We start from the raw sequence: 19710 nt of genomic DNA on the forward strand, positions 1-19710 counted from the left end.
ACATTCCGATGCAATTGCGTAATGTAATGAACATTCCAAGGCAATCACATTTAAAGGCTGTTCAGATTGAGAAGATCTTTCGTGCACGTTGAGGTGGGCGAACGTGATCCGTAGGGGGCTCTGCATTTTGCCAACCTCACAGAAACTTGGTGCTCCCACAGAGATGTAACATAGAGCAGACCTGCATTTTGCCAGCAAAGAGGGCTTTGTTTTGTCTTGTTTGGTCCTTAAATTCAAAAAGCAAAGTGAGCTGGCCTTGAAGGGATTGCTTCACTGGAAAGGAACCTGGTGCCTTTCAGATGTTGTTGAACTGCAGCTCCCATCATCCCTCATCATTTGTCCCTGTGGCTGGGGCTGATGGGAGTCGGAGTCCCAACAATATCTGGAGGGCCATGGGTTTCCAACCCCTGTGTTGTGAGTTTGCTGGAAACCTTCCATTGGTGTCACAGGGAACAAAAAAGGCCCTGCGAACTCCTGGGGTGGCTGAATGCACCCCATCTATAAAGGTAAAGGGACCCCTGACCATTAGGTCCAGTCGTGACTGACTATGGGGTTGCGGCGCTCATCTCGCTTTATTGGCCGAGGGAGCCGGCGTACAGCTTCCGGGTCATGTGGCCAGCATGACGAAGCCGCTTCTGGCGAACCAGAGCTGCGCACGGAAATGCTGTTTACCTTCTCGCCGGAGTGGTACCTATTTATCTACTTGCACTTTGATATGCTTTCGAACTGCTAGGTTGGCAGGAGCAGGGACCGAGCAACGGGAGCTCACCCCGTTGTGGGGATTCGAACCGCCAACCTTTTGATCGGCAAGCCCTTGGCTCTGTGGTTTAACCCACAGCGCCACCCGCGTCCCTACCCCATCTATGGTGAACCATTAAAGGACTCCAGAACCCTTTAGGTCTGGCTGTTTTGGAAGGGACTGCAGTAACAGGAACGTTGTCAAGCCCCAGGCAGGCCACAGCTGTGTTTGTCTTGGAGAGTCACCAGTTGCACAGTGTATGAAATATCAGGCTTGGAATCGTAATTGCGGCTTCGCAGACCCCCTGGAGTCAGAAAGGCTGCAGCAATGCCACCCTGCCAAAGTTTTTGACAATTCAGGAACTGTTTTTTTCCCCTGAATCAAAACTGGGGGCCTGCTTCCCTCTTGCGCTCGGAAAGAGGCGGGTATCTTTGGGTTTTCTTTGAAATGAAAACTGGTGTTCTGAAGGTGCCATCATATTCCGTGCAAGCGGAAAACATGCAGACGTTGCAACTCTTTGACACGGTGATGGCTGCGCTGGTGTGGAGACCTAGCGTGTCTCAAGCCTCCCTGACATTGGTTTCTGTCTCCCTTGCAGCGCTGCAGGCCCCAGTGAACTGGAGACTTGGGAAGCTGCTGGGCCGAGGTGCCTTTGGGGAGGTCTACCTTTGCTACGACGTCGACACTGGCCGGGAGCTCTCTGTAAAGCAGGTGCCCTTTGACCCTGACAGCCAAGAGACAAGCAAAGTGAGTATGTGGACCAGATAAGACGCAGTGTGAACTCTCCCCCCTGCCCAAATTAACGTGTGTGCGCGTGTGTTCGTTCCTCTGTGGGTCAGGAAGGTCTGAAGGGGAGATAAGGGATCATAAGCAATTGAGAAGGACCTGGGATATCGACGAGGAAGCACAGAGAGATTAGCGCACCCTGGTTCTTTGTGCTTGCTTTTGCAGAGAAAAGTCGAGGATAGATGTGTCCATATTTGTTAGACATGGCAGCTTAATAGAGGAGGAGTTAATTGTTTTATTGTGTATTGTGCATTCTCTTTTTGTATTTTTCCGCTGCGAAACACCCTCGGATCTTTGGATGAAGGGCCGTTTACGCAAATCTCACTATAGTGGTATCTTGTTTCTCGAACTTAATCCGTTCTGGGAGTCCGTTCAACTCCCGAAACTGTTCGAAAACCAGGGTGCGTCTTCCGATTGGCTGCAGGAGCTTCCTGGACTCAACTGGAAGCCGCGTCCGATGTTCGGCTTCCAAAAAACACCCTCAAACCGGAAAGCTTACTTCTGGGTTTGTGGCGTTTGGGAGTTGATTTGTTCGGGAGCCAAGCCATTAAAGTACCAAGGTACCACTGTACAGGCAGGGAATGTTTTAGGTGCGTCCGATATGTGTGTGACCGTGCGCATCACGCCGGCCCCGGAAGTGACCCGAAAATGTCACAAAAAAGGGGCGGAATGGGATGGGGTGGCCTTGCAAGGGCCCCACTGACATTGGTCTGGAATGTAATTCCCGTGCAAATTGGCCATTGCCAACAACAACAACAACAACAACAACAACAACAACAACAACAACAATACAGTCATACCTCAGGTTACAGATGCTTCAGGCTATGCGTTTTTGGGTTATGGATGCGCCGAAACCCGGAAGTACCAAAACAGGTTACTTCCAGGTTTCAGCACTCACGCATGCGCAGAAGCGCTAAATCATGCTTTGTGCATGTGCAGAAGCACCAAATCGCAACCCGCATGTGCAAGGATGCGGATGTTGTGGGTTGCGAACGTGCCTCCTGCATGGATCACGTTCGCAACCCGAGCGTCCACTGTAGTAGTAGTAATAATAATAATAATAATAAAAACACTTTTGAAACAATGGACCTCTCAACACCATGTGTTGGGGACAAACATGTTCTGCATGTGAGCTTCTCAGAGATAGCTGACTGAGAACAGGATGCTGAAGCAAGGTGGACCTTTTGGGTTTTCTGATCTGCAGGATGCTCTTATTATTTTCTCCCATATATGTTGGGGCTTCATATTGGGAGAAGGAAGCGAGTGTGTGAATCCAGTTAACACGGAGAAACCGTCTTCTATTTTTGGAAGCCCACGCCTGTTCCTTGCCGTGCTGCTCGACATTTCAGGGACCGTCGGGGTTTGAAGGACATTAGGCCCAAACTTGCACGAACACCATCTGTGCCCTGCACCCCAGAACAACTAGCTATGGCCACAGCCCCTTCCTCTTCCACCTGCAACTGCTTCTGTCTTTCTGCAGGAGGTGAATGCCTTGGAATGCGAGATCCAGCTGCTCAAAACCCTCCGCCACGAGCGGATCGTCCAGTATTACGGTTGCTTGCGGGACGCCGAGGAAAGAAAGCTGTCCATCTTCGTGGAATACATGCCAGGAGTAAGTCAGCCTGCATGGGCGTTTTTGTAAAGGTCACGGAGTTCTCCAACAAACTCCAAATTGTTGTCCACCTTCCTTATTTTCCCTTTCCATCCCTTCTACAGTGTCCCAGGAGCAGACTTTGGTCATATCCTGAACATCTTGAAGGTCCCAGGCCACAGGGAGGTTAGGCTGGCCTCAACTAGAGCCAGGGCTTTTTCGGCTGTGGCCCCAATCTGGTGGAACGCTCTGTCACAAGAGACTAGGGCCCTGCGGGATTTGGCATCTTTCCGCAGGGCCTGCAAGACAGAGCTGTTCCGCCAGGCCTTTGGTCGGGGTTCAGTCTGACTTCCTCTCCCCTTTCATAACAACTTGCATGAAAGTGGCCTCCCAGTTTTTCTCACAGGCCCATATAAGTTCAGCACAAACAGTTAGGCCTGGTGAGCATTTCAGGTCCCCAACCCTAATCTGCGGGTTGCCATCTGATTGGGTTTTATTCTGATCCTGATCTGATTTTAGGTTGTATTTTAATTGATTGCCTGATTTTATGTTAATTTGTTAAACATTTTATGTTAGCCGCTCTGAGCCCGGCTTCGGCTGGGGAGGACAAAATCTGGTGCCTCTCCCCTCTAAATACTGCTTATTTCCACAATAATTCCTTTTGGCACAGTTGCTTTCGTTACGGGTCTGCCCAACAGGCTCATTGAAACTTCACATTATTACAAAAAAACCAGAAGTTGTTGTTGTTATTTTGCACCTCCTCAACTCGAAAAGGGAAGGGAATTTTCTGCACTGCCCTAAATCCGGTGCTCTCTGTGTTCTTCGTCTTCCTTCGACCAGCAAACCTTTTCTTGCATCCCACATGGACTGTGCCCCTGCTTTCCTGAAATAATTTTGAACGTACTCCTGTTTGGAGAAATGTTACATAGAGATTGGAGCCTGACAGCTAATATAAACTGTGAAAAGATATAACATTTTGTTAGGATATTTCCGTTCCACCTTAAACGGGAGCAGGCTTTGTGAGTCACAGAGTCTGCGCATTTCCTGTTCACAGGATGTTTATGTTTTCTGTTGCTTTCGTTTCTCTCTCTGTGTCTGGAGACACTGAAGCAGGCAGTCATGTTTTTTTGTTCTGATCAACGCTGAATAAAACTTGTAAATAATGCTCTCCTGAGTGCGACTTTTGCTGTGCATTATCTGCTGATAGAGTGTGCATGAGCTCTGGAATGTGGCAAGCTATTTCTGGAAGCTTGTGTCGCTAATTGCTGATACTGTGCCTACGGGAGATCGATGGATCGTCCGGCAGCCGGCTTGGGGGCCATGATGGACTTTGTCTCCCTGGCAGTATCCCAACACATTTTATACAGGCTGAGGTGGTTCGGTAGCCACTGATTGGCCAGTGTTCGTGATGTCATGGCCCCTTGCCTTCCTCAGTGGTTTCCCAAAGCAATTTTGCATCTATTTTGTTTTTTTGTTTTTTATAAATATTTATTAAAGTTTCCACAATATTACATAATGAAAAAGAAAAAAGAAAAAATAGAAAATAAAAAACAGTTAAAAATAATTCCATCTTTACATCACTTATCTTTCATTTACTTGTTTCCCGGACCTCCTCATACCTCCCTTTTTTGTATTCCAGTTCAATTTATTAGTTCAGCAATTCCTTTCCCTCCTTATTATCCTGATCTTAAATCTTAATATATTATAACATTAAATTTTTACCTATTAAAAATCCAATTTTTCCATATTCTTTTGAACCATTACAGCTAGAAACCACTTAACTTCAATCCAACATCATTCTAACATTCCTTAATTTTGCAATATTTCTGTAAATAGTCTTTAAATTTCCTCCAATCTTCTTCCACCGACTCTTCTCCCTGGTCTCGGATTCTGCCAGTCATTTCTGCCAATTCCATGTGGTCCATCACTTTCATCTGCCATTCTTCCAGAATTTTGCATCTATTTTGAAATGTTTTCAATATGCTTTCGGTGGAAAAGAAAACGCAGTTTGCACACCTATGTGTGTTAAAATGCCAGTATGCTTCATTTACGAAGTGGGAAGAATGCAGCTAGTATTTGGAATCCGCAGTATTGTCCTGTGGTTTAAGGTAACTTTAAGACGATTTCCACATTAAAAAAAACAAAAGCCTTTTTTAATTGAGTACTGTATGTTCCCTTCCCCTTGGCATTTAAACTCTTTAGCAGAGGAAACTGCAGCAAAATATCCCCCTTTTCAGCAGGTACAAGAAGGATCCTCCAGTCCTGTCAGCTAATAGTTCACTTCTCCATTGCTTAAATGCCTGGCAGATAGCTCAGTTGGCTAGAGCGTGAGCGAATAACCCCAAGGTTGCAGGTTTGATCCCCGCATGGGACAGCTTGCATATGACCCCCAGGGTCCCCACAATTCTGTGATTCGAAATGTTGCTACTTATTTGATATGCAGCTTGCTTTTTGACCTGCCTCTCCAAAATGGCTCGTGCCATTAATAAAACGACACGGTTCCGTTATCCAAAGTAGCCAACGGAGCCTTGTTTGTTCCCCCACATTCTTTAGGGTTCCATCAAAGACCAGCTGAAAGCCTACGGAGCCCTGACCGAGAACGTGACCCGGAAATACACACGGCAGATCCTGCAAGGGGTTTTCTACCTGCACAGCAACATGATTGTACACAGAGATATCAAAGGTAGGTGGAAATCCCAGGGGGAACGTTCCGCTCGCTTGGGTGACCTCGTTGACTGTAAGCGACAAAGAAGTCCAATCCATTGAGCGCAGACACATTTTGCATAAACCCCAAGGGCGCATTGCAGGCATAGGCAAACTAGGCCCTCCAGATGTTTTGGGACTACAACTCCCATCATCCCTGACCACTGGTCCTGTTAGCTAGGGATGATGGGAGTTGTAGTCCCAAAACATCTGGAGGGCTGAGTTTGCCTATGCCTGGCCTATTGCAACCCGCAAGCATGCTCTCAGCGGAGAAAAGGAACACGTAATATCACTGACCATGAGCCCTGAACTAACTCCAACCAGCTGAGTTAAACTAATGTTATGAAATGCCAGCAAACTTTCTGATTGTGGAAGGTGGGGGCAAAGACTCAGCCATGTAACACTGGTTCCGGTACAAAGAAAGTTAAATATTTGTTCAGAACCCATGCATAAGGTTTGCTGTTGTCCTTCCTTCCCCGGTTTTAGTTGTACCTGTGAGTTTTCCATTTTGTTTTTTTAGTTGGTCGGAAGTCACCTTGGGTCACTTTGGGCAAGATAAAGCAACCAACAGATTTAATTAACAACAACCACAATTTGTTGTTGTTGTTTAGTTGTTTAGTCATGACCCCATGGACCAAAGCACGCCAGGCACTCCTGTCTTCCACTGCCTCCCGCAGTTTGGTCAAACTCATGCTGGTAGCTTTGAGAACACAGTCCAACCATCTCGTCCTCTGTCGTTCCCTTCTCCTTGTGCCCTCCATCTTTCCCAACATCAGGGTCTTTTCCAGGGAGTCTTCTCTTCTCATGAGGTGGCCAAAGTCTTGGTGCCTCAGCTTCAGGATCTGTCCTTCCAGTGAGCACTCAGGGCCGACTTCCTTCAGAATGGAGAGGTTTGATCTTCTTGCAGTCCATGGGACTCTCAAGAGTCTCCTCCACCACCATAATTCAAAAGCATCAATTCTTCGGCAATCAGCCTTCTTTATGGTCCAGCTCTCACTTCCATACATCACTACTGGGAAACCCATAGCTTTGATTATACGGGCCTTTGTTGGCAAGGTGATGTCTCTGCTTTTTCAGATGGAACAATAATGAACCTTAATATTTAAACAAGATATTCAACATTTTGTACAGAGCAAAACTGCTAGACCATTGATCCATCTAGCCCAGAGGATCCCCATTAGCTAAGTCCTGCAGACCTCCAGTTTTTCAGAAGCCAAGACATGGACCCCCTGCTTTTGAAAACGTTGCTATCTCCGCGGTAGCTTTCGCTATGTGAATGGTGCCACCATATCCTCCAACATGCTCTGCCACTAAGCTTCTATTTCAGAAGTGGGCTCTTTTCTTACTTTCTTTAGGTGCCAACATATTGAGAGATTCTGCCGGGAACGTCAAACTCGGAGACTTTGGTGCCAGCAAACGCATTCAAACCATCTGTATGTCTGGAACAGGGATGAAGTCCGTCACGGGGACGCCATACTGGATGAGCCCCGAGGTGATCAGCGGGGAAGGATACGGAAGGAAAGCTGACGTGTGGTAAGATCTCAGTTAATCCTAGAAATGTGTTTCGGTTGTTGAGGTGGAAGGGTAGCGATAGCAGAGTTATTGCTGGAATCTCCTAGTGTATATAATTGTGAATGCCTTTTTATTTAGAGTATTGGCGTCCCGCTTTTCAGGCAGATCTCACAAAGTGGTTTAAATAAGATTGTTACAACAATAAGCGCTGGATTTTTAAGAAAAGTTACAAATGAACGGAAAATAAATGAGATTTGCACGTATTGGTAACAGTCTCCAGCTTGCATGTTTTAAGAAAAGTTACAAATGAACGGAAAATAAATGAGATTTGCACGTATTGGTAACAGTCTTCAGCTTGCATGTGGTAGAAGATTTTCCAGTCTTCTCAACTTCCACCTTCCTTTTGGGCAATGGATAAAACAGGCCGAATCACTTTCTATCAGCCAGACTTTCCTCAGAGAGTTGTTGTGAGGAAAAATCAGATAGGACCGCCTAAGGCATTTTGTATATTGATATAAATGCAATAAAAACCATAATATGTGTGATTGATTGAGTTTTGAAATACCGTATTTCTTGCTCTACGAGGCTCACTTTTTCCCTCCTAAAAAGTAAGGGGAAATGTGTGTGCGTCTTATGGAGTGAATGCAGACTGCGCAGCTATCACAGAAGCCAGAACAGCAAGAGGGACTGCTGCTTTCACTGCGCAGCGATCCCTCTTGCTGTTCTGGCTTCTGAGATTCAGAATATATTTTTCTTGTTTTCCTCCTCCAAAAACTAGGTGCGTCTTATGGTCTGGTGCATCTTATAGAGCGAAAAATACGGTGTGTGTGTGTGTGTGTGTGTGTGTGTGTGTGTGTACATATATACATACATACATATATATATATATATATATATATATATATATATATATATGCAGGTTTTGGTGTCTTCGGGTGTCTTCCCGTGTAAGAGTCGGGGTGTCTGGGCGACGTTTCGACGAGGTCTCACTCGTCATCTTCAGGCTGGTGCTTTCGGCTTCTTGTTACTGGAACAGAGCAGAATCTGGTGTTTGAGTTCCTATAAATACTGTTGAGGGGTGTGGTGTATAGCCTCCAACGTTCTAGGCAGAGAGGAAGTTCCTAGATTAGTGTGCCTTTTCTTCTTTTGTTCCTTAATTACTTGAGGGATATCTTGAGTGATTTCATGAGTGATATTCTGAATACCACTGGGTGGGTCATTAAGTGTAGATTAGTTGCTAAAGCTTTCGTGTCTTGACCTCTTGAGCTTGTGAAGAGTTTTTCTGAGAAGATGGCTGTGCTGCATTTAGTTGTGCTCTGGCTTGGCTTCGTGTATAGGGGCGAGCTGTGATTTTGTGCCTTGTGCCAGCCAGATCTGTGTAGGGATTGCAGGGGGGTGCAGCATCCGGAGGTGCCACTATAGTTTGGCTACTGGGTGGAGTCTGTAATATGTCTGTGGAGAGGGTCTGGGTTTGGGTCTGGTGTGGTTGATTGGTGACGGCGTTCTGTGTGCCTCTGGTTCTGGTGTCGGTTTTTGTGGGGAGGGCTAATTTCCAGATGTCTGGCAGGCGGGACGTGTCGTCACGCTTGTTCATGTTGTGAGGGTGTTTCTCTATCTCGATGGCTTCCATGATTATTCTCTTGTGGTGATGTTCCATGTTAAAGAGCAATTTGGAATCTGCAAAATTAATTTCGTGTCCTGTTTCTTTCATGTGTTGGAAAAGAGAGGAAGTTTTTTCTTCTTTTTTGACGGCATTCTTGTGTTCTGCGATACGTGCATTTATTCGTCTGTTTGTTTGTCCAATGTACGTGGCTGGGCAGACTTTGCAGGGTATTTCATAGACCCCTTGGTTTTCCAGCTGGATTTTGTCTTTTGGGTTTCTGAGGACAAAATCCAGCTGGAAAACCAAGGGGTCTATGAAATACCCTGCAAAGTCTGCCCAGCCACGTACATTGGACAAACAAACAGACGAATAAATGCACGTATCGCAGAACACAAGAATGCCGTCAAAAAAGAAGAAAAAACTTCCTCTCTTTTCCAACACATGAAAGAAACAGGACACGAAATTAATTTTGCAGATTCCAAATTGCTCTTTAACATGGAACATCACCACAAGAGAATAATCATGGAAGCCATCGAGATAGAGAAACACCCTCACAACATGAACAAGCGTGACGACACGTCCCGCCTGCCAGACATCTGGAAATTAGCCCTCCCCACAAAAACCGACACCAGAACCAGAGGCACACAGAACGCCGTCACCAATCAACCACACCAGACCCAAACCCAGACCCTCTCCACAGACATATTACAGACTCCACCCAGTAGCCAAACTATAGTGGCACCTCCGGATGCTGCACCCCCCTGCAATCCCTACACAGATCTGGCTGGCACAAGGCACAAAATCACAGCTCGCCCCTATACACGAAGCCAAGCCAGAGCACAACTAAATGCAGCACAGCCATCTTCTCAGAAAAACTCTTCACAAGCTCAAGAGGTCAAGACACGAAAGCTTTAGCAACTAATCTACACTTAATGACCCACCCAGTGGTATTCAGAATATCACTCATGAAATCACTCAAGATATCCCTCAAGTAATTAAGGAACAAAAGAAGAAAAGGCACACTAATCTAGGAACTTCCTCTCTGCCTAGAACGTTGGAGGCTATACACCACACCCCTCAACAGTATTTATAGGAACTCAAACACCAGATTCTGCTCTGTTCCAGTAACAAGAAGCCGAAAGCACCAGCCTGAAGATGACGAGTGAGACCTCGTCGAAACGTCGCCCAGACACCCCGACTCTTATACGGGAAGACACCCGAAGACACCAAAACCTGCATTCCTGTACCCGTGAAAATCTACGAAAGCATATATATATATATATATATATATATATATATATATATATATATATATAAATATACACACACACACACACACACATATATATATATATATATATATATATATATATATATATATAATATTAACATATTTGTGTTTACTGCCCTGGGCTCCTTTGGATGCAAGGTTGGATTGAAATGTAATAATCAATGAATTGTGAGGGTAAGAGAGCCTTTCTTCTCTCCTAATTCCTTCCTTCCCCTTGGCATTGTCTTGTAGGAGTGTGGGCTGCACCGTGGTGGAAATGCTGACCGAGAAGCCACCCTGGGCAGAATTTGAAGCCATGGCTGCCATTTTCAAGATCGCAACACAGCCCACAAAGCCCCAGCTTCCAGATGGCGTCTCGGACTACTGCCGCAGCTTCCTCAAGTTGATCTTCGTGGAAGAGAAGAGAAGGCCCACCGCAGAAGACCTCCTGAGGCACCCGTTCGTGAGCTTTAGCCTCTAGCAGACCTTCCCGTTATCGGGAGGGACGGGGAAAGGACCAAAGATTCACACCATCGCGGAGGGCTGAGCAACAGGACCAAAACCGCAAACTTCCAGATCCAGCCTCAATTTCCTGTTTGGGTTACTGCCATATCTGCTGCGCTGCTGACAATCACGCCTTGTTGGCCAGGCGGCGTCCATCTTGCCAAGTCTCCAAAGCGTAATTGCAGCCATCTTGGCTTTGTGGGTGCTGATGGGCCACTGAGATGGAGGGATTTGGAGGAACTGAGGGGATGCTGGCAAGGAAGGACATCTTGCCTTACGAACGCCAATGAATTATCTGCTTGTGTGACGTGTCCGATAGGGTCTCACGGACTTGATCAGCCGCGAAAGAACAAAAAATGAAGGATTGTGAGGCAGCCTCTTGTCGGGAGACAAGCGCTGAAAGCCGCAGAATGGGCCGGGTGCTGTGTAGAACTAGCTTGTCACCTGGTTGGCAACCCTTAAAAAAAGCAGGCGTGGCCTGAAGCCAGTGGAAATAAACCCCCAGCACAAACGATCAAAGGCACATATCTACTTATGTTTGAAAAAGGAGAAGCCATTACTAGAAGCAAAGAGTTCTGGTGCACATAGAACTGTCTTTGGCTTTTGGGAGCAGAAAGCAAAGAGGATTCCTTTGTATATTGGGTGGCAATTATAATCCAGAGGGCAAACGTATCCGCAATCCATCCTAAAGTTATCAAGTCAGGTATATGACTGCAAAAGTGATCGTGTCGAACAGGTAGCTATGGGAACTGTAGAACCTTATAAGATTCCCGCAAAGCTATCTTTTCCTTGGACCCAAAGGAGAAGCAGTTCTACCCAGCCCACCTAGGAGAGAAATAATTGTTTAAAATCCCCAGAGATGGAGACCACAGCAGTCTGTCTCTGCAATATATTCCCTTGCCCGGAACCCTAAACAGGAGGTTGCTAATGAATCCACAAGCTGTCGCTTGGCTCTGCTTTGTGCAATTGTAAGGGGCCAGTTTACACGTTAAAGACCCCCGCCCTGCTTATTTGCAATGGAGGCTCTCAAAAAAACATTTTCCTGAGGCGGAAGTAATGTTTCAAAATGATTTACTACTAGAGCTGCAACATATGCAATGCAATCCTAGCCGTTAGAAATAAGTCGTCCTAAATTCAATGGGAACCCCTTCCAGGCCACTGTGTGCAGGGTTGCAGCTTTTGTCAGATCAATTGGATTAATCAGTTGTTTATTTTTATTGATTAAAAAGTGCCCACCCCTCATTAATTGCCAGCAGGGTTTTTTATATATATATAATTTTCTTTTTATGGAAGCGCTTCTGCAAACTACAGCTGTCAAGTGCTGTCTTAAAAGAAACATTCCCTCTTCTACGTTGATGCCTGTTGTGGCACATTTATACATATTCTAAAACCAAAGAAAGTACTATCTTTCTATCTCGTTTCTTCGGAATGATTATTGAGATGCACATTTTTTTATGTGGGTTTAGTTGGCTAATCAACTAAACCCCTATGAAGAATTGAACTAAGATTAATTTGGGTGACAACCCTACTTTTCACCAAAGGCATTGCTTAGGGGAATATACAGTCATACCTCGGGTTGAATGCGCTTCGGGTTGAGCGTGTTACTTCCGGGTTTCACTGCTTGCACACGCGCAGACACTCAAAATAACGTCATGCGCATGCGCAGAAGCGGTGGAAAATGTCATGCACGTGCGCAGACATGCCGTCGCTAGTTAGGTTTGCTTCTAGATGCGAACGGGGCTCTAGAAGGGATGCCGTTCGTATCCAGAGGTACCACTGTACATGCTAAGGAGCATTAAAATGGTAGGGATCTTGATAAGGAAAGGCTGTTCAGCAGCCTGCAAGTGGATGTTATCATATTCAATTGTAGTCGCAAGAGGACGTCCCGCCAGCCAGTCACAGAAAATTGTATCTGGTCACCTCTTTCCTGAGTTGATTGACGTTGCTCAGTGCCAGTTTAGCAATCCTTTGGAAACATGGCAAATAACAGCAGATCCCATGGCTATGGTTTTTTTAGTATCTCCTCACCCCACAAAAAGAAAACAAACAAAACAGACTGTGTTCCAAAGTGTAATCTGTATTGTGTGGCCTAAGTCAGTTGTGCATTTTAAGCAAATGTGTGTTCTTTGCATATGTTTTGCTTCGTTTACATGATGTCTTCTGCTGCCCACAGTAGAAATACGAGGAGTTCTGCGCATGATGCTGGAGCCCTGCTCCTCCCCACCCCCACATTCTGGCCGTGCCTTCGAGCACCTAAAATTTCCCTAGGCAAAGGCACACATTTTCCGGATCACCTCTACAGCCATAAAAACTAAAACAAGCAGAGATTGTCTGGATGCCGAATTTTGTGCCAGATATCAGTTGTTTTGGATGACACAATGTGTTTGAATATAAGTGGGATTCAGCCAGCTCTGGCTGAGGGCGTGATTGCGTTCCACTCATTTATTTTTTATCTGTACTACTCCAAAAATCGGTTTCAACTAGGCAGTGGAATTACAGTAAGCTGGTAAAATAGACTAGTCCATGAAAAGAACGGTCTTTTCTTGATTTGAGAAGGTTCACTCAGACTCTGTATGTATGTCAGTTCTCATTCGAATTTCTGTTTTCATTTTGTAAAGGGACGTGATTCCTCCGTTGCTATTTTTTCTTCATATATGAACACTTGCCCTGAAGAATTTGATTGCAGATTGCTAGTTCTAACCCCTTGCCATCAGGATTTCATTCTCGCTCCGCAGGGAGTGCTGGGGGAAATGTTAATACCGAAGGATGAAAATGTCAAAAGGCGGAGAGGCTTTGCCTGGGCAGGGCTGTAACATGACCTACTTTCCAAAAGATCTGTTCACAAGTTTCACGAGATGGTGTCTAAGGCCTTCTTCGCAACCTAGGAAAATCAGAGGTTGGTATCTCGGGGCTGATACCGCGAGGAACCGACCCCTGTCTACACCAGCATCAAATACTAGGCTCTGTCAGTCATAACAACCCTTATTTCGAGTCATTCATTGGATACTGAGTGCTCTGTTGCACTGTGAACTCCAACCACCAAACAAAAACAACCTATTCCTGTAGTCAAAATAAAAAAATTCCTTCCAGTAGCACCTTAAAGACCAACTAAGTTAGTTCTTGGTATGAGCTTTCGTGTGCATGCACACTTCTTCAGATACACTGAAACAGAAGTTGCCAGATCCTTCTATATGGTGAGAAGGTGGGGAGGGGTATTACTCAGAAGGGTGGTGGGAATGGGAGATTGGCAGATAGCTGAGATGAGCCTGTTGACGACTCTTAACGACTGTAATAGGTCTTACAGGAAAAGGCAAGGGGTGAGAAGGTGAGAAATGGCTTAGTCATGTATAATGAGATAAGAATCCAATGTCTCTGTTCAGACCAGGTCTCTCCATGGTTTTAAGTTTGGTAATGAGTTGCAAATCTCTCATTCCCACCACCCTTCTGAGTAATACCCCTCCCCACCTTCTCACTATATAGAAGGATCTGGCAACTTCTGTTTCAGTGTATCTGAAGAAGTGTGCATGCACACGAAAGCTCATACCAAGAACTAACTTAGTTGGTCTTTAAGGTGCTACTGGAAGGAATTTTTTTATTTTGACTATGGCAGACCAACACGGCTACCTATCTGTAACTGGAACCTATTCCTGTGTATGAGATTGCTTATCTGAGGATGAAGAAGGGCAGAGAACCCAAACGTGGCTCATTTTACCAAAAGTTTCTTAGCCTTGCTTCTTGCCTTCAGTTCGCCCTCTGAAAAGTGTGAGCAGATCCAAGGGTGAAAATGAGTTGAAGGGGTGTTGAGCCAGAATATCTGGTGCTCTGAATCAAAGAATGGGAACCTGTGACTCTCCACTTGCGTTTGGACTCCTCATTTCCCATCAGCCCATGTGAGCCTGGTCAGAGATGATGGGATTCGGAGTCCAACAGTATCCGGAGGGCCACAGGTTTTCCATCTCTGATTCTGACAGAGCTCACCAGGCAGTTTTATCTTGTTCCACATTTGCGGAATCTACCGTATTTTTCGCTCTGTAAGACGCACCAGACCACAAGACGCACCTAGTTTTTGGAGGAGGAAAACAAGGAAAAAAATATTCTGAATCTCAGAAGCCAGAACAGCAAGAGGGATCGCTGCGCAGTGAAAGCAGCAATCCCTCTTGCTGTTCCGGCTTCTGTGATAGCTGCGCAGCCTGCATTCGCTCCATAAGACGCACACACATTTCCCCTTACATTTTAGGAGGGGAAAAGTGAGTCTTATAGAGCAAAAAATACGGTAATTCTTTTCTTTATGGTCTTCACTGGGCTGACCTGGATTTCATGACACAGGACTTTACCCCAGTTGGTGCATTGATCAAGCTTATTTTGGCGGCTCCTGCCACAGCATACACAGTCTCTGTCACCGATATACTTTCCCCTTCCGTGTGAAGTCCTTCCTCCTCAGGTACCTTCACTTCCTCATCGTCAAAATCTCTTGCAGCGATTCAGGTTCACAAAGGAGAACAAGACAGAAGTTTGAGGCAGGGGAGGTGGGAAGCAAATTGTTCGATTCGTTCAAAAGCCGCATAGCCTATCAGGAGGTAAGTTCCAGGTGTATCGTGGGGTCGCTGCTTTTGAAAGCACTGCAATCTCATCCCAAAGACTACATCATCATGTAGATAGATTGTGGTGTTGTTGTTTGTTGTCTGTCCTTGCACAGGGGAAAAAAGGGTTAGGAGTGAAACTGTATATCTAACTTTACAGACCCAGCCCTTAAGCAGATCTCTGAAGCTGGTGTGAAACTGGATTAACAGTTGCGCCTTCCTGCCAAGGAGTTGGGGAAATGGCGGTTTTGCATATCTGGGAAACCTAAAATTACAGATCCTTTATTGTCCACACAACTACAGTTCCCAGGCTACTGCAGCCAGGGCAGGGGGGGTGAACCCATATTGAAAGTTGTTTAAATTCACAATGCAGACATGCTCACAGATCTAACAGCTAGAAGGGACCAAAGAGCCATTTAGTGTCTTGCTGCACCCAAAAGGGAAAGCCACCAGACTTTCCACTACAGGCCACGCTCAGGATCTTTCTTGGTGCATTATTATAATTGTTATTTTGCTGCTCAGCTACTGCTGAGGCTGTGACTCTCTTACTTTGCAAAATGAGTGCTCTCGCTCCCTCTCACCCTCCCCCCCAAATAGATAGTAAGAGACAAGTTCTGGGGTCCTTTTTTATCTTGTTGTCCACATGGTGCATAGGGAAACCGATAGCTTTGGGTACAAAAGTGTCTTCTTTGCATTCTGAGGCTAGAATACAGGGCTGGTGGACCTTTTTGTGAGCCCGAGGGCCACATTCCCCCCTGGGAAACCTTCCAAGGGCCACATGGCAGCGGCGACGGGGGCCACAGGCAAAAGTGAGGAGAGCATAAATTTTATTTTGTATGTTATATATTAGGTTAGTTTCTCTACACAACACACGCACCCTCCCTCTCTACTATTCAGACAAGCAAGAGGCATAACAGAGAGTTCCGAGGGCCAGACCCGAGAAGCCCAGGGGCCGCATTTGGCCTGATATTCCTCACCTCGGCTGCCACATAACCAGAACAAGATGGCCTCTTCTAAGACGCCTATAAAGAATTGTACTGGGTGAAATCCAACTTAACTCATGATTGCTTAGTTCCATTGACTTCAGTGGGTCTGCAGTATGACCAACACATTATTTTGCAGGGAGCGGGGGAATATTAAAGCCTGTTAGGAATGAGGTTTAATTAAAAGGGAAAACAATGTATTCAGTTCTGAAGCTTGAAATGTGAACGAATGCCTTTCAGAACACGATTGCTCGTGTAATATACGGATATGCAATATAGGGATATGCACTCATTTCTAGAAACAAGTGTTCTTGAACTTCAGAGTTGAAAACTGGATGAGTGAGACAGTTATGAGGTTAATTTTTGGACTCAAGTTGAGGGGGAAAATGAAGTATCCATCCATTTCCATTTGTTTGCGTCTGAGATAAGGGGAGGAAGAGGCTTTTAAAGGGTCGCAAGCACTTGAAGAGAAATTAGCTTGCAGAATGCCAATATCCCCTTTGCGCTGTTCATGCACTCAGCAGGTGGATCCCAGTTCAAAAGATCCAATCGCATCCAGATCCGTTTGCACATAAGAAGGGTCACATTGTCCCAGAAAGCAATGGGGCATCGCACACTGCCAAACCGTAGCGTGAACGAGGCATGGGCTGCGTGCTGAATCCTGGTTGTAAAACTGCCCACTTTGCAAACCTTTATCATAGTATAAATACCACTGTTAAAGCGCTTTATCCTCGAGATGTGTTCATACTCTACATGGTATGGATGATTTTAAATATTGTAAATTATTAGTTCTAGAAGGAGTTGTTGATAGGAAGAAAAAAGAGATACTGCTGTTTTGGCATGTGGGGCACATTGTTGAATGTACTTTGTTAAATGCTGTAAATGCTGTTATCTTCTCTCCCTCCCCAAATGCATGAAATAAAATATTTTTAAATTTTGTGGTAACAGGAGGGCAGATTTCTGATTTTTTTTTTTAAATAGGGGAGGGAATAAGAAACACACTGATTGCAGTCTGGTGAAATGTTTCATTCTGGAAGAGCATCACACGTCTGATCATATCTTTTCAACCACACTTGGAAAAATCAGAGCGGAGATGCTTAATTTTATTTATTTAGTAAGGAACATAAAGATTGTTAAGTTGTGGGTGAACATATCAGACGACGCAGCGATTCCTCAAACAGCTCTTGTTTATTCACAGGCCAGAACAGAACTAAAGGGTTCAGTCAGCCTGCTTATATAGAGCTCCAGTACAACGTAACTGTAACAACTTTCTAAAACTATCCAATCACTGAACGTCACTTTCGATCCCTTGTTTGCATAACTATCTACAGTATCCCCCTGCTGGCCCAGGGTGAGAACTTCAGTACACAACAAAGATACCCCTTTATACCAGCAAAGGCTGTAGGTGTTTGGTGTTTCAAGTCTGCCAGTTGGCATTCTTGGATGATGCACTGACTGTCAGATCAGTAGCTTGTGGTCTTTTTTGTGTGTGGTCATGATAGCCCATGATAATTTATTTCAGGAAGAATGACCAAGAGTCTCGTGGTCCCTTAAATATTTATTACAAAAAAGATTCTGTGGCACCTTAAGCAAACGCTAACAAATATATTACGTCATAAGCACAATGTGTCTGATGAAGCTGACCGTAGCCTATTTAAGCTTGTGCCATGATGAATCTAATCATAGAGTTCGGAGGGACCCCAGAGTCATCTACTCCAACCCTTTGTAGTGCAGGAATCTCAACAAAATCAAACTAGATTTGTTAGCTGTTAAGGTATCACGATTGTCTCCGTTCCTTTTGCTGCAGCAGACTAACACAGCTGCCTTTCTGGAAGTTTTCTGTGGTATGTATATGCCTTTGTAGTCTGGAGTTCAATTTGTCAAGACACATGGCAGATCATCCACAAGTCCACAGAGGTCTACACACAATATACGTTCTGGATGCAAGCAGTGGGATGCTGAAAACTGTGGAACGCAAAGGGTTATGGTAGGTCAGAGGTTTTCTACACAGAGCCAAATGGACCATGAGGATCATCCAGTCCAAACCCCTGGAGTGCAGGATATATTCGGCTAAAGCATGACAGATGGCCACCCAACCTCTGCTTAAAAACCTCCAAGGAAGGAGAGTCCACCTCTTGTGGGAGTCTGTTCCACTGTCAAACAGCTCACTGTCAGAAAGCTTTTCCAAATGTTTAGTCGGAATCTCCTTTCTTGCAACTTGAAGCCACGGGTTTGAGTCCTACCCTCCAGAGCAGGAGGAAGTAAGCTTGCTCCATCTTCCATATGACAGCACTTGAGATATTTGAAAATGGTTCTCATAGTTCCTCTCAGTCGCCTCTTTTCCAGGCAAAACATACCCAGATCTTTCAACCGTTCCTTGTTTTGATTTGCAGACCCTTGATGACCTTGCTCATCTGCACACATTACTTTTTTTTAAAAAAAAGATATTTATTGAAAGTTTTTAAAATATAACAAAAAATGGAAAATAAACATACAAAATAAAAAACAATTAAAAACACACATTAATTTTCAATAACATAACTTCCATACACTTATTTCCTCAGACCTCCTCACACCTCCCCTCCCTGTATTCCAATTCAGTTTGTTAGTTCAGCAAGTCCTTACCATTAAACTTTTACCCATTTGTGGATCTTTTTTTTCATGTCTCCTAAAGCATTACAGCTGGAAACCACTTAGTTTCTATCCAACATCCTTCTAACATTCATTAATTTTTCAATATTTCTTTAAATAGTCTTTAAATTTCTTCCAGTCTTCTTTCACCGACTCTTCTCCCTGGTCCCGCATCTGCACACATTCCAGCTTGTCAACATCCTTCTTAAACTGTGGCGCCTAGAATTGTACACAGTATTCAGCAAGGCAGAATAGACTACCCAATAGACTATGACTACCCTTGATCTGGACACTTAGACTTCTGTTGATGCAGCCACAAATAGCATTAGGGTTTTTCCCCCTGCTGCATCACACTGTTGACTTATCTTAAGCTTGTGGTCCACTAAGACCCCTAGATCCTTTTCACATGTACTGCGCATGCCAGGTGTCCCCCCTCCTATATTTGTGCATCTGCTTCTCCCTGACCCTTGCATCCGCCCCTACTGAAACTCATTTTGGTTAACTTCAGCCCAGTCCTCCAATCTGTCAAGCTCCCGATTCTGCCTTCAGCGACGTGGATTGAGTGAACGGTTCAGGTCCCCGCGCGACTCTTGACGTTTTCCTACTTCTATAGCGCTGCTCTCTCACTGCCTATGGCAAGATGGCGCCCAGAGCCGGCGGGTGATTGGGAAGCCGCGAGGCTCCTCCCGGCATGCAATACGTGCGCAAAGGGGGCGTGGCATCTCTGCCTCTCTCACAAGCCCGCTCAGCGGTGAGGAGGAAAGAGGCGCCTCCCGGCATGCATCGCGCAGGGGGCGTGGCTCCGCGG

At 45.3% G+C, this 19710-nt stretch overlaps 1 protein-coding gene and 1 long non-coding RNA gene across 3 annotated transcripts in view; one reads left to right on the forward strand and one right to left on the reverse strand.

Annotated features, from left to right (window-relative positions):
• The window catches only part of LOC309514909 (mitogen-activated protein kinase kinase kinase 3-like), a 107070-nt gene extending 94162 nt beyond the window's left edge, over nt 1-12908 (forward strand). For both annotated transcript variants that reach the window (XM_082192384.1, XM_082192385.1), the window contains exons 13-17: nt 1338-1486; nt 3006-3137; nt 5670-5799; nt 7175-7352; nt 10457-12908. In XM_082192384.1, the coding sequence (XP_082048510.1) occupies nt 1338-1486; nt 3006-3137; nt 5670-5799; nt 7175-7352; nt 10457-10685 (818 nt within the window). In that variant the 3' untranslated portion in view covers nt 10686-12908. The remainder of the gene's footprint in view (nt 1-1337; nt 1487-3005; nt 3138-5669; nt 5800-7174; nt 7353-10456) is intronic.
• Nucleotides 12909-13323: 415 nt separating this feature from the next.
• On the reverse strand, nt 13324-15111 carry LOC309515078. Its single transcript, XR_014212238.1, has 2 exons — nt 14350-15111; nt 13324-13762 (listed from the first exon to the last, which is right to left on the reverse strand). It is a non-coding gene; the product is annotated as an uncharacterized lncRNA (long non-coding RNA).
• Nucleotides 15112-19710: the final 4599 nt, after the last annotated feature.

This window comes from Podarcis vaucheri, assembly GCF_965113315.1.
Source record: "Podarcis vaucheri genome assembly, chromosome: 12".
NCBI classification, from domain to species: Eukaryota; Metazoa; Chordata; class Lepidosauria; order Squamata; family Lacertidae; genus Podarcis; species Podarcis vaucheri.